Below are 14193 nucleotides of genomic sequence, written 5' to 3' on the forward strand. Positions count from 1 at the left end.
ATATTAGGATACACAGATTATTACAACTGTGGTGTCAACTGTGAAATTTTGAATATTGTAATTTATTTGGAAAAGGCAATTGTTGAACTGGAAATCAGTTAAGGGCAACATGGTTTATAACCGAATTACAAAAAAATAATCCACTTAAAACACCTTGGCCCTCCAAATTTGTTGGTAATTTAGAGGAGGAGAATGAATCTGACCAAGTCTTCTCTAAATTTAACAATTTCTTCAAACAATCTCAAATGGAATTCTGCTTTGTTCTTCTCCATTTCCCAATCACCCACTCTGTTGCCGTGTTTTGTTACGCGGCCACAGCCACGGGTGTTCATTAGTTGGAGAAAGAAAACCAATTTACAGTGGCATCAAGACCCTACCTCTTTAGCTCTTCTTCACAAATCTCCAGCCATCTTCATCATCATCTCCATTAAAACTTCGAAACCCTCTAAGAAAAGAAAAAGAACGAAAGAAAAAAGAACCTTCAATGTCTGAAACTTGAAAAAAAAAAATCAACAATGAGAGCCAAAAACTTAATGGGGTGGCAAGCCTTGTTTATTGTCGTGCTTGTATCAGTCACATATCATTTCACCTTAACTGAAGGGCAGGATTATGATTTTGATGCTGATAAGAAAAAAGCCGCAGCTCCACCGCCCGAAGAAAACAATTGTAATGGGATTTTTCTATCATATGTTTTCATTTCAAGAGAGAAAGAATTTCCTCATCTCAAGAATGCGACGGCACAAGCTTGGGCATTTAAATCTGTTGCGACAATATTGAATGCAGGAGAGAAAGATCTCAAGGCGTGGAAAATGTACATAGGGTTTCAACATAAAGAGATTCTAGTTTCAGCGGGTGGAGCAGTGATAATGGATGGTGATGATTTACCAGCTTTTGTTGGGAATGGGACGTACTTATCTGGTTATCCTCAGGCAGACTTAAAAACAGCGATTGAAACAGCAGGAGATTTAACCCAAATTCAGGCAGAGATTCAACTGGAAGGAACACAGTTTGGATTGAAACCTCCAGCTGTGCCAATGCCTAAAACAATTCGGTTAGTTAACGATGGATTTAAGTGTCCTGCAGCAACCCGCAAAGGTCAGTATAATTTGCACCTTCATTTGATTCAGGAAAACTTCATATATACGTTTAGTTCCTTGCTAGAAATCGTAATCTGCATTCTTTGATACTAATACTAATATAATTTTCAATGTTCGATGTACGTAGTATATGAGAAAAACATTCACACACACAAGGAAAGAAAAAACACAAACAAACAAAAACATATATGCTTTTATCCATATGGTTCATCAATACTCAAATGGCAGAGACAGAATATCAAAGAAGTGAATGATCAAAGAAGTGTTAAGTTTTTTGATTTGTTGTGTTTATACTTCTGCCTGGTCTGTATGTAGCTAATTAAGCTTGTTCTTGGATTTTGCTTTCACAGGAAGCTCAATGTATGTATGTTGTGTTACGGACCCGAAATTTAAAGCCAACATCACAAAAACAAAGTACATGCCTCGTCAGAACGGCGATCTTACAATAGTTTATGATGTTCTTCAAGCCTTTGAAGGGAATTATCTTGCTCAAGTTACAATGGATAACAATCACCCACTTGGAAGACTTGATCATTGGAACTTAACCTGGGAATGGATGAATGGTGAATTCATATACTCAATGAGAGGAGCCTATACCCATAAAAGAGACTACTCGGAATGTATTTACGGTCCTGCTGGAAAATACTACAAAGATATGGATTTCACTCCTGTTATGAACTGTGAGAAGAAACCTGTCATAGCCGACCTCCCTCCGGATAGAAAAGACGACGAGAAAGTTGGGAAATTACCTTACTGTTGCAAAAATGGCACTCTGGTACCAACCACCATGGATCCAAGCAAAGCAAGAGCAATATTCCAGTTACAAGTTTTTAAGACACCACCTAACATGAACCGCACTGCATTTTTCCCTCCTCAAAAATGGAAAATCAATGGTGTCCTTAATCCAGATTATAAATGTGCACCTCCAATTAGGGTAATGCCAACAGAATTTCCAGATACGACTGGTCTTGCTGCATATTCTACAGCGGTAGCCAGTTGGCAAGTTGTCTGCAACATTACCCGGCCAAAGGAAAAAGCTTCAAGGTGTTGTGTTTCTTTCTCGGCCTTCTATAATGACTCTGTCATTCCATGCAATACTTGTGCTTGTGGTTGTAAAGATACAGATACTTGCAATCAGAATGCTTCTCCATTGCTTCTTCCTCCAGAGGCTCTTCTTGTTCCTTTCATTAACCGAGAAGAAAAAGCAAAAGCGTGGGCAAAGATGAAGCACCGCACTTTACCCAAAGTGTTACCTTGTGGCGACAACTGTGGTGTTAGCATGAACTGGCACATAAACTCTGATTATAGAAAAGGATGGACGGCTAGAGTCACTCTATTCAATTGGGAAGATATCAACTTTGAAGATTGGTTTGCTGCAATTGAAATGAAAGTAGCCTATCCTGGTTATGAGAATATTTACTCATTCAATGCAACGAAGCTTCCGCAAGTCAAAAACACCATCTTCTTCCAAGGGTTAGAAGGTTTGGCTTACTTAATGGGAGAGGTAAATGGAACAAACCCACTAACTGATCCACGAGTGCCCGGTAAACAACAATCAGTGATCTCATTTCGAAAGAAGCACACACCAGGAATAAACATAGTGAAAGGAGATGGATTCCCATCAAAGGTGTATTTCAACGGTGAAGAATGTTCACTTCCTAAAGTTTTCCCTACGGGAGCTGCTCACAAATCTCATATTAATCTTCTTCCCGTAATTTTCCTCACTATTATCACTTTTGTGCTGATGACGGATCATTTAAGCTGATGATGATCATTTCAGGACATTTATTATTACTTTGATGACTACGACTTTTGGCTCTGCCCATATGGGTTCAATTTTATTTGCAAACGTAGATTACTCCTCGTGACTTTGTAGGGATACTAGCTTTTGCACTTATATTTTTATAGTTTGGATACAAGTTCATACTTCATACCACCTGACAAATCTAAACTTCATTTTAATGGATAGTTTTGTTTTATATTCAGAAATTGCAGACAATCTTGTCTTTTAAGGCTTTGTGGGTAGAGAGAATGGCCATAACCAAGTTCCAGAGGTGTATATGTTTTGCAACGGCTTGTTAAGAAATATCTCCACCAAGGGATGATTTTTTAGCCTTTCTTCCACTTGCTAGGTTCATAAATTGGTTTTATATATTGACATCTATCTCTTGGGAAGTCAGCCCATATTCAGAATGGTTGCCGTCCAGAAACTGACTTTTATGTTCAAATTTTGACAGTTAATGAACACAGTAATCCAAATGCGATCAAACTAACCGAAACACATTGATTTCTTCTCCCTCATAGTCAAAAAAAATTTGTTTCGGAAGAACGATCTTATTCCAATCCTCATACCTTCAATATTATAAATTCGGTTTACTACCATAAGAAAGAGTTCTGACAAAAAAAAAATAGCGCAGCCAGTCGACTATCACCTTAAGTACTATACTTTCATCAGTGCAAAGTACAAGGATTATTATGAGGAAAGGCTTCAAAATATGCTGTGGTTTAAGTTTACTTTTGGTGATAATTGTTTTGGTTGTTCTTATTATCGTTTTCTTTACTGTTTTGAAGCCTAAACAACCAGAAGTGTTTGCTCATCCGGCACACCTCACTCACATAAAGGTTGGATTTTTTCCTGCCTTTGAACTTAATGCGACATTAGCTCTTTTAATTACGATTAATAATCGCATTTACGGTAGTTTCAAGTATAACAATGGTACAGCTTATGTCTACTACCGTGGAATCGAAATAGCTGAAGCAGCAATTGATGCAGATAATATTCCTGCGCGTTCAAAACACAATATTAGTACGAACGTTGATGTTACCGCCGACAAAATGGTATTTGTTCCTAGTTTTTGGGACGATGTTGGTGCTGGATTGTTTAACTTCTCATCATCAACGACCTTGCACGGAAAAGCTAGCTTGTTAAAGATATTCAAGATAAAAGCAGTTGCTGAGACCAATTGCAATATATCTATCTTATTCCTACAACAGAGAATTGATTCAAATTGTTATTCCAAAATCAAGTTATGATTACTAGCTACTACCACATGAGTATGTGCTCGCTTGTCTATGTGGTAGACATCCAGTGCTGCGCTATACCAGCAGAAGATTCATTTGTGTTTTACTTACAAATAAATAACTATGCTTTCCTGTTTGTTCCCTGGGTTTGAAGCAAAAAAATTACATTAACAAAATGTACCAATCCATTACTGTTCTTAGATTATTCTGAAACAACATGTACTAATTATTCCAAAACCTGAAACAAAAAAAGTTCTCTTCTTAGAGATTTATCATGATTAACTAGCTAGAAATAGATAGCTTCGACAACAATTTTACTCAAAACTTGTTACTTAAGCTAAGCCAATACTCCAATTTTGGAAAAAATAAAAATAAATAAAATTATGTTATCATACTGTACTATTTCATCCAAAAGAAAATGAATATGGGGTTATGTAAACCTAAGACAAAAGAGAAAAGATATTCTGAATATGATGAAGGAAAGTATAATAGCATTATCAAAGAAAACTTAAGAAAGGGATCAAAAAGTAGAGGCAAACAGAAGAATTACAATGCAGAACAACTAAGCTGTTTCTTTTATGCTTTGGACTAGAAGTTAAGGAAAGAAGAATAACAGAAAGACGCAAAAGCTTGATAAGTATGCTTCATTGGAAAAGTTGATGATTAGAGTGCCTACAAAAGCAATAGCTCATCATCACTTTCATTTAAACCTGACTGCTTATTCCTCTATCTCTATCTCTCTATTTAGCCCTGTTTGCAATGGCCAAACCCTTTTCAAGATCACTAGAGCTTCAAATAAACAATGTTACCAAGAACTTAATGCAAGGTTTAATAGTATTTAGTGTTGTTTTGTTGGTAATGGTTCAAAATTCAGCTGTGGGTGCAATTCAATTCAAAGTTGGAGGAGAAAAGGGATGGAGTTTGCCAAGTGATAATCCTAATGCACTTACTTACAACCAATGGGCAGAGATGAATCGGTTTCAAGTTGGAGATTCTTTATGTAAGTTAACCCAAACTAGCATTGGTGGTTTCAGTGTTCTCTTGGTTTAATAATGCATGAATCAATTTTATAGCTCAGACGAAAATGCCTTCAATTCATTTTCTGATTCCATTACTCTCTGTTTTTGTTGTAGTATTTGTTTACCAGCCAGATAATGACTTGGTGATGCATGTAAACAATGTCGATTACACAAATTGCAATACAGCGACACCCATTGTAACTTATAGCGATGGAAACTCTGTGTTTACATTCAACCAGTCCGGACCTTTTCATTTCATAAGTGGGATTAGAAAGAACTGCCTCAAGAATGAAAAGTTGATTGTCGTAGTTATGTCTGATAGAAGCGGTGACCATTCTTCGAACTCGAACCAGACAACCTCAGATTCTCCTTCTCCTGCACCTTCAGATAGTTCTACTTCCCCTCCTCCTGGCGAAATTGAAATCGTTCCAGCTCCTGATGGAATGGAGTCTCCTTCTTCGCCACCAACAGACTCGATTGTTATTAGCCCTACTTCAGCTCCTCCAGGACTAGAATCTCCTCAGTATTCTTCATCTCCATCTCCAGTTAAGTTTGCCAGCTTCATAGTTTCGCTTGGAGCTTTTGTTGGTTTCTCGGTTCTCCTAGACTTGTAAGTGACCAAGTTCATGCATTTGTTCACACCATTTCTCCTTTTGCTTAATGCTTCTTTTTATTTATTTGGTGCTCCTTCCTGTTGACTTAATTGCATTTGTTTGTAAAATTCGAGAATCAAGCTTTATGAGCTCCACTTACAAGATGTTGTATCCTAATATAAATGCTCAGGCTATTCACTATGTAAAAATTGTCTGCAAAAATATAGCCCTGGTTATTTGTTCCTTGTACTAGTTCGACATTGTTTTATCAATCACCAAATAATGTAAGAATTTATCTTCTTTCCTAAACCATTACCAATTACATTGCTGGGATGAAAGTAAAACTGCAGTATTTTCTACCATACACAAAGCCAAGACAATGGCAAGATAGTCAGATATGACTATTGGTGCCAGTTAATATACAAGTTTCTTAAAATATTGGTGCCAGTCCATGATTAACAAGATGAACACATTAGGCACGCCAATATGTAAACATAGGTTTGATGGAGGTCTCCCAAATCACACCATGTAACCCGGAAGGACTTAATGGTCACCCTCCGGTCACATGGTTGAGATTGGTTCAACCTACTCGAGCACTGATAACTCCGAGGGTTTCAGAGCCTGATGCTGTTGCTTCTTTGTCAAATGATTCCTGCGTTTCGAATTTGAAGACTTCTAAATCATTTACTATACTACCAACTGAGCACATATTACAGTTAATACTTGTTCTGCTTTAGTGGTTCATCTCCTATAAGGAAATGGAATACTGCATTTCCTAAGAAAAATCTCCAGACTTTATAAGGTCTGGTAGAAGAAACGAATTAAGGTTTTTATTGTTGCAGTAAAAGTTATCATATTCTATCAAAAATTCTTGCCTAACTCAACTTTCTTCACCAATCTCATCGTGGTATGCAACATAGAGTCCAATATCCCGGCAACCTGAAAATCCAAGGAAAGGTATTCAAGACTCACAAATTCATAAACAGATAAATGCAGGAACAAGGGAGAGAGCATGTCTAACCGTGAAAACACCCCCAATAATAGCGCAGACGTTTGTTATGAAGTGAGAAAATGACTTTGAGTTTTCTGTTATTAAGACCTGATATAATAAGAAAAGAATATATGAGATTGGGTGAGAAGACAAAATGCAATTCAATGGCTTCCACAGATTAGATGCTCAACAAACCTGCATAGGAGACAACTCGAAGTGGAATTTTGCAACAGGGATGTGTCTATTCTGTGCTAGACTACTGTGGGCAGTGTACTCATATTCCTCAACTAATTTGTGTCCCCAGGAAGTTCTTCTGGATATAACTTCTGTCTTTACTACTTGAAGGTAATGCTCAATCTGCAAATTCATGTCAGAGAAAGCGTTAAAATTACTTCGAACGGAGTACTATTTTCTCTAGCTTAGAATCTGGAGGCTTCAGAAACCTTTCAATGGAAAATTGGCTTTGTCAATACTGGGTCAATTACAATGCTACAAGTTTATCCAAGTTCTTACATGTCAATAACATCTTCTTCTTTTTTCCTTAAAGAGGACAGATAACAGCAAAAAGGGAAAAGATAGTCGCACTAACTTACAGTAACATTTGCATCTCCATCACCTTGGTGAGTAATGTATTGTCGACCATTTAATCGGTTAATGTTTCGACCAAGATAAGGTGACAACCGCTTGAACTCAGACATCAATCTTGGAGTGATCTTCTTACCAAATGAAAGATTGTAGATGACATGCGACATGTTCATTTGAGAAGCATCAAAGGAGTGAGATCCTGAACGGGCTGATATGACAAGATTACCTGGGACCTGCAAATTAGCAACGCAATCGCTAACCTTAAAGTACAACATATTTCAACTAGGATATAACTGCTACTAGATTACGAAATTACTCGACGGGAAACTAAGTGTTTCTTCTATTCATATCAACTACACTAGTATCACAAACCTACCTTCTTAACCCGTATAAAACCCTCTACTCTACAACCTCCGGCTGAAGGGGCTGGCCTTTTCACAGAGGCTGTTGCATTCTCAGATTTGTCCTCTAATGCAAGCTTACGTGCCTCCAAATGGATAGGAGCGACCAAAGCTTCCATTGCCTGCAAAAAAATCCAAATCAAGCACTACCAACTAGGGGTTTTCTTTTTAATCTGAAGAGATCATTATAAGCCATAGTTTGAACTTTTCTGCGGATAACAATGACCAACATCATGTAAGCATACCTGGACTAGACTCTCCGTATCTCGCTCTCCATAGTAAGATTCGTGATCGTGGTGTCCATGCTCATCTCTATCTCATTACAGAAATGCATCAAGAGCATGTTAATCTCATAAGTCATTTCAAAGCTTATGAACAAAGCCTACAACATCATGTTTTAATTCTATCCATAACAAAAAGAAGAAGCATTCTTGAAAGTGAGAATTCTGATTAGGAGATGACTTGCTCCCTGTTACTTTTTGTGGTTGGTACAAACAGATGTGTTTACTTTCCAGAGAAAGAGAATGATGTCATAGCCTTTGCAACGACCTAAATTTCCACAACTACACGAGGTCTAAATCTCTTATTCATGTAAAGACTAATAGTACCGCAATTTACCTTATATCACTTCCTTTACGAAAAATTCGAACAGATGGATACCCCTGGATATGATTCCTATACAGCCATCAAAAAGATTATGTTAAAGAGTAGTTCAATCAAAAACCAAGCAGTCAGATATGAAACACTCGACTTGGAGAATACCTCCGGCATAAATCACCTTCTTCAGTGCAATCAACACTCGCCAAGAGAATACGTCCGTCCAAGTCTGGATCATATCTGAAAACATAGGAAACACACACAATAAACTAAAAGAGAAATCCACCGAAATACAGCAAGGGTAATGCATTTTTTGTAATGGGGACGATTACTACGCACCTCTCTTTTATTATTTTAGCTGTCTTCTCCCATGAGGATTTCTGAAATGAAGAACTAAAAATGAGGGAGGAGAATAACAGACATCATTCTAGCATGTACGCAGTACAGATTTAATAAGATTTTCCACCCAATGAAGTAATGAGTTATTTAACCGAGTAATTTTCTATCAAGTAAAGACTTAATAAGAGCTTCCAATCAAAAATGAACTAAGTTAATTAAGGACCAAATTATCGGAATCGCAATTGAGCAAATGAGCAAAAATCATAAGAAAAGTCCGAATCAATGGAAGCACAAGGTGATTATTAGCAAGGTTGTATTGCATCATCAAACAAATTCAGGATCGAAGTGAACAAAGGTTATTGAAGTAGTACTATGAGAAGAAAAACTTACCAAGCGATTACTCCAGTAGCACCAGGGAGCATAAAAGTTGACAACCAAAATCGGATATCTGTAAACAAGAAATAAATATTTGAGTGACGGATAGAACTACCCAAACAGAAATAAATCTGAAAATGTGTCAAATAAGTTGCCACCAACTTACTGATGTGTATATCTGTCAAAAGTTGCGGAAGTTAGTGCAACAGAGCCTTCACCATATTCTCCATCAGCTTCATCTCCATGCTTAGTAACAGTTGGGATAGGTCCTGGGTGAAACTCGGAACCAGTAGGATTTAAGTTGGGATCTATTGAGAACTTTCTGATTGTTTTTGTTATATTCAATCTGTTCTGCAAACAAAATCACTTAGACTCAGGTTTCTTTTCAGAAACATAATGCATTAAGAATAGCAAATGAGGTAAGAAAGCATACGACAAATGCAATTGGAGATAGTCAAAGAACTGACGGATATAACAAGAGCTTTGGTTTCTAAACCTTATATAAGTCTTTCAATTGAATAAATAAGGAGCTCACAAACTAGAAAAATACAAAACAGATAAATGTATTTTAGACCTGTTGACCAGAACTACAATTACTAGACTTACTAGCCTTGCCGAATAAACAAATAAAGAAATAACGAAAAAGGCTGAGATTAGAGACTTACTGTGCCTAACACGTCACTCACGTCAACTGAAGCAAATTCACATGAGAGTGCTGGGAAACTACAAGAAGAAATTGACAAACTAAAAGTGAGAGAACAGAAACAGCAAGAAAATAGGAATAAAGAATAGTTGTAGAATATGCCGAGCATAAACATAAAGAAAATTTATGAGTGTGAATCAAGTGTCATTATGTTAGACATACAATTCCATGGTTCAAAACTTATCATTTATGCAAGTTAGCTAGTGAAAAAATCCAACTTCAAAAGAAAACATTAACTTTAGCTCAAAAGTGAAAAGAACATGTAAAGACCCCGAATACTAGAAAACACTCAAAATCTAAAAATGAGCCCTACATACCTCATATTTAATTCAATTCGCAAAAATTCCCCATCTGAACTGTTATCAACAACAACAGAGGTAGACGTATTCACTGTCATATAATCACTCAGTTCCTGGAAAATGAAAATCATGGAACATTTACTCAGCAAATATACTGGTCATGAGAACCACAAGTCACCAACTGTACAAGAAAAGAGAATAAACGTAATTCTATAAATGCAACTAATGAAGAAAGGGGATGAATACCAACATCAAGAAAATATATAGACAGAAATGAGTAAAACTTAATATAATAAAACCTACATGTCAAGTGCAAAACCTACCATTCCAAATAACAACATCATGGACAGGGCAGCTATGATAGATAAGCCTGCACCAGATAACGACGCCTCGGTTAAATCTCTGGGAATTTTCCTGTGAAAGGAAAAAGAAAGGAAAAATAGAAAGAAAAAAATCAGATACCAATACTACAGTCCAGATAAAAAAATAAAAACACAGAAACACAGTACCATATAAAAAGTAAAAACATAATACTTAACAAATAACATATTGTGTAAGAAAAATCTGTACTGGTAGTGGCCTCATGCAGATGAACTAATATTTTGTTAGGATGATCTCCTGGCTATGCAGATTATCCTTACATCACACTAAAACACTTAACCCATGAAGCTCTTGTTGAACCTCTATGCCTTTTCGTACAGCTTAGTGTACATTTAGGTAGTTAAAACCAGATGTCATGTGCACAGTTATTAGAGCTATGGGTCTCCAACAAGTAAGGTTTGCAGTATCTTACTGGAGAATTAAGACAGATGCATAAAGAGAATTCTTAGATTGACCAGTTACTGAAGTCCTATGTATTGTGTGGTAGAATTAACCTTGGTCAGGTTCAAGGTTCTTAACATTGTATTTAGCTACTATAAGTGTTATCATAGAGCAGCTCATCAATCAAATCCTACTCTTAATTTCTGGCACAATGCCAATTAAACCGGCCTAATTAGCCAGCATTTCGGGATAATGAGGGTGACTTACTAGAGAATCTAGAATCAGAATACCAATTATTACATATTACCCAAATGACAAACACAATATCTGGTTAAGTTTCATAACTTAGTTCTGTTATGTTGAAAGTTGAAACCCTAATTCCACACTAAGGACTTAGAATACTAAAGAAATTTCCATGTTTCATGATATAATTGTAACAGTCATCAATGTCAAACATATTCAAAATTAACTGAAAAAACATGACATTACCAGATCCAAAACTAACAGCCAGACAAAAATACAATACCAACCAAAATTCAAAGTTCTAAAAGATAAAGTAAAGCAGATATGAATTAATAAGAAAGTGGAGGGATCTGACCTGTAGAAATCAACAGATTTGATCTTACTACTGGACAACATTTTGACAGATCCAACCAGGAACAATCAAAATGTTTTGCTGAAGTTAAGCCCTAGAAATGTGATCAGCGCAAAACAAGATCAAACTTATTAGACAGAGAGAAATGAGATTTCTCTTTTATTCTCTGTGCTAGGGTATCATCACAGGAACGAAATGAATCTAGATATGTGTGGTTTTGTCACGAATCTCGAATCGTTTTTTCCGTTAATTGTGGGAATTAATATCAGATCGGTGTTTATTACTCCCTCCGTCCCTGTATAAAATGCCGAGAAGTGTAAATCTCGTCAAATAAGAAAAAATTTAGTTTTCCTAAATTTTCCTAATACTACCTGATTTGCACATATTTATTATTATGATAATTAATGAATATCTCTTCAAATAAGAAAACTGTGTGTTCATTGGAAGGTTACCCATATTAAATATTCTCTAATATTCTATTACTTAAAAGAGCCTATATACTTCGTGAAGAAAAAAAAACTCGAACCATTCTCTTCGTCTTCCACCTCCTCCCCTAGTTTTTTGTTCAATCCCATTGATGATCAACAATTCTTCTGTTCTCTCTTCATAAACCAAAATTTTACCCATAAACCAAGATATATTGGAGGCAAAACGTTGGAGCCAAAATTTTAAACCAAAATTTTGAAATTTCAAGTTTCCAAATGTTAATCACAACCAACAGGAGCTCAAAATCAATCAAATTTTTCTGAGTAAATTTCAAAATTTGAAATTTTCAGAATTGCTTAATTGGTTTGAAATTTCTTTTTTGGAGCCAAAATTATCTCCAAATTTAAAGCTAAAGATATGTATTGTTTCTATAAATATGGTGTTAGAAATCTTTTGTTACCAAACAAAGAGAGATGGAAATTGATTTGAATCAATTGCCAGAAAATAATGATAACTTTAATTTACCTCCCCCTCCCCCATCCCCTCCTAATCCTCCTGATTTGAATCTACCCGCAGAAAAAGAGCCGATTTTTCCTACCAACATACAGTGTAACAAGAGAAAAAATCTCACTATTGATAAAAAAAGACTAATCATACAAATGCTTTTTAATGAAACTATTCATGATAAGTTACCAAGAGGTGTGTTGTTAAAGGTTGCTAATCATTTTTTTTGTAGGGAAAAGATCCGTTGAAAGACTTTGGCGCGCTGCAAAAAACAGTATTCAAAATGGAAGTCCTGCTAATGTTTCCTCAAGAATGCCCAAAAAGATTGGTCGCAAAAAAATACAGATTGATCTGGAGATAATGAGCTTGATTCCTTTCCGTCGGAGAACAAATATAAGATCAACAGCAAAGGCTTTGGGGATGTCAAAGACCACTGTTTGGAGAAGAATCAAAGATGGAAGTATTAAATCACACTCAAATGCTATTAAACCAGGCTTCTCACTCAAAACAAGAATAGCAAGACTTAAGCATTGTCTTGAGATGCTAGATGAGAGTGTATCCCCAGCAGTATTTTCTGGTATGTACGACCGTATTCACATTGATGAAAAGTGGTTCTATATGTCTAAGACGACTCAAAAGTATTATCTTCATCCAATGAAAGCGCCGCGGTACGTAGATGTACCAGTAAGAATTTTGTTCCAAAATTTATGTTTTTGTCGGCATTAGCTCGTCCCCGATATGATGAATACGTAAATACTCCATTCGACGGGAAAATTGGAATGTGGGCGTTCGTTTTTATGGAGGCCGCAAAGAGGAAAATCAAAAATCGAGTTGCAGGTACTCTTGAGATGAAACCGATTAAGTCAATCACACAAAAGGTTACTCGCGAGTTTTTGATCAACAAACTACTCCCTGCTATCATACAAAAATGGCCACATGACGGTCGTACAATCTTCATTCAACAAGATAATGCAAGGCCACACATTGCTATTGGTGATGAACAATTTTGTGAAGCTGTTCGACAATTTGGATTGGATGCGCGCATATGTTTTCAACCTCCAAATAGTCCAGATTTAAATGTCAATGATCTTGGATATTTTAGATCTATAGATGAACATCAACACTCCGAGGCTCCAAATACCGTGCCTGAATTGGTTGCGGGCGTGGAAAAGTCTTTTCGAGAGTATCCAAGTTACCTGATAAACAACGTATTTCTAACGTTACAAACGTGCATGAATGAAATATTAAAGAAGAAAGGAGATAATGATTATTATATCCCACATATGAAGAAAGATCATTTGATTAGAATTGGTGAATTGCCAACTTGCATTCAGTGTGACAGTGAAGTCATAACCGCAGCAAAAGAAGCGCTTGAGGGTCTACAACATCAACTATATCAACAAGAAAATGAAACACCACATGAATGATCTTCACATTTATCTTTATAGTATTGGATTATTTAGATTTTTTTTCATTTTAGTTCGTCAGTATTGGTGTTTTTAGATTAGTTTTCATTTTAGTTTATCAGTATTGGAGTCTTTAGGTTAGTTTTCAGTATTGGAGTGTATGGATTAGTTTTCTTTTCAGTTTGTCAGTATTGGAGTTTTTAGATTTGGTTAACTTTCGTTTCTATTGTATGTTAGTTTTCGTTTTTTTATTCCTTTCTTGTGAAGGATTTAGTTTTCTGCAAGTCCTAAAATATCAATAGACATATATACACAACCAATGCAAACAATAATGGTTTAAAGACTATAGATCAAAAAGAAAAAAGATAGCACGCGAAAATGTTTTATGCCAGCCCATGTTACTGTAACTTTTTGAAGGTAATATTGCCTACAAATCCAACATATAGCTGCAGTTGTGCATGATACAGAGCATGATTTCTT

At 36.1% G+C, this 14193-nt stretch overlaps 5 protein-coding genes across 5 annotated transcripts; 4 read left to right on the plus strand and 1 right to left on the minus strand.

Moving 5' to 3' along the window:
* The first annotated feature begins 253 nt into the window (after positions 1-253).
* LOC113304540 (COBRA-like protein 10) lies at positions 254-3082 on the plus strand. Its single transcript, XM_026553674.1, has 2 exons — positions 254-1095; positions 1448-3082. The coding sequence occupies exons 1-2, from the start codon at positions 516-518 to the stop codon at positions 2860-2862; spliced, it is 1995 nt and encodes a 664-aa protein (XP_026409459.1). The 5' UTR covers positions 254-515; the 3' UTR covers positions 2863-3082.
* A 490-nt stretch (positions 3083-3572) lies between these two features.
* Positions 3573-4130, plus strand: LOC113352324. The gene has a single exon (XM_026596158.1). The coding sequence runs from the start codon at positions 3573-3575 to the stop codon at positions 4128-4130; it is 558 nt and encodes a 185-aa protein (XP_026451943.1).
* Positions 4131-4808: 678 nt separating this feature from the next.
* On the plus strand, positions 4809-5976 carry LOC113304553 (early nodulin-like protein 3). Its single transcript, XM_026553697.1, has 2 exons — positions 4809-5118; positions 5252-5976. Exons 1-2 carry the CDS (start codon positions 4878-4880, stop codon positions 5749-5751), a joined length of 741 nt encoding a protein of 246 aa, XP_026409482.1. The 5' UTR covers positions 4809-4877; the 3' UTR covers positions 5752-5976.
* A 31-nt stretch (positions 5977-6007) lies between these two features.
* Positions 6008-12196, minus strand: LOC113304546 (protein disulfide isomerase-like 5-4). The gene is made up of 16 exons (XM_026553686.1): positions 11830-12196; positions 11381-11672; positions 10344-10434; positions 10039-10133; positions 9684-9741; positions 9185-9369; positions 9034-9091; positions 8644-8684; positions 8470-8544; positions 8326-8382; positions 7953-8019; positions 7683-7829; positions 7315-7539; positions 6917-7078; positions 6752-6829; positions 6008-6669 (listed from the first exon to the last, which is right to left on the minus strand). The coding sequence occupies exons 2-16, from the start codon at positions 11419-11421 to the stop codon at positions 6592-6594; spliced, it is 1458 nt and encodes a 485-aa protein (XP_026409471.1). The 5' UTR covers positions 11422-11672; positions 11830-12196; the 3' UTR covers positions 6008-6591.
* Positions 12197-12276: 80 nt separating this feature from the next.
* On the plus strand, positions 12277-13734 carry LOC113352330. The gene is made up of 3 exons (XM_026596164.1): positions 12277-12412; positions 12540-12884; positions 13034-13734. The coding sequence occupies exons 1-3, from the start codon at positions 12277-12279 to the stop codon at positions 13732-13734; spliced, it is 1182 nt and encodes a 393-aa protein (XP_026451949.1).
* The last annotated feature ends 459 nt before the right edge of the window (positions 13735-14193 follow it).

This window comes from Papaver somniferum, chromosome 1, assembly GCF_003573695.1.
Source record: "Papaver somniferum cultivar HN1 chromosome 1, ASM357369v1, whole genome shotgun sequence".
Classification (NCBI taxonomy): Eukaryota; Viridiplantae; Streptophyta; class Magnoliopsida; order Ranunculales; family Papaveraceae; genus Papaver; species Papaver somniferum.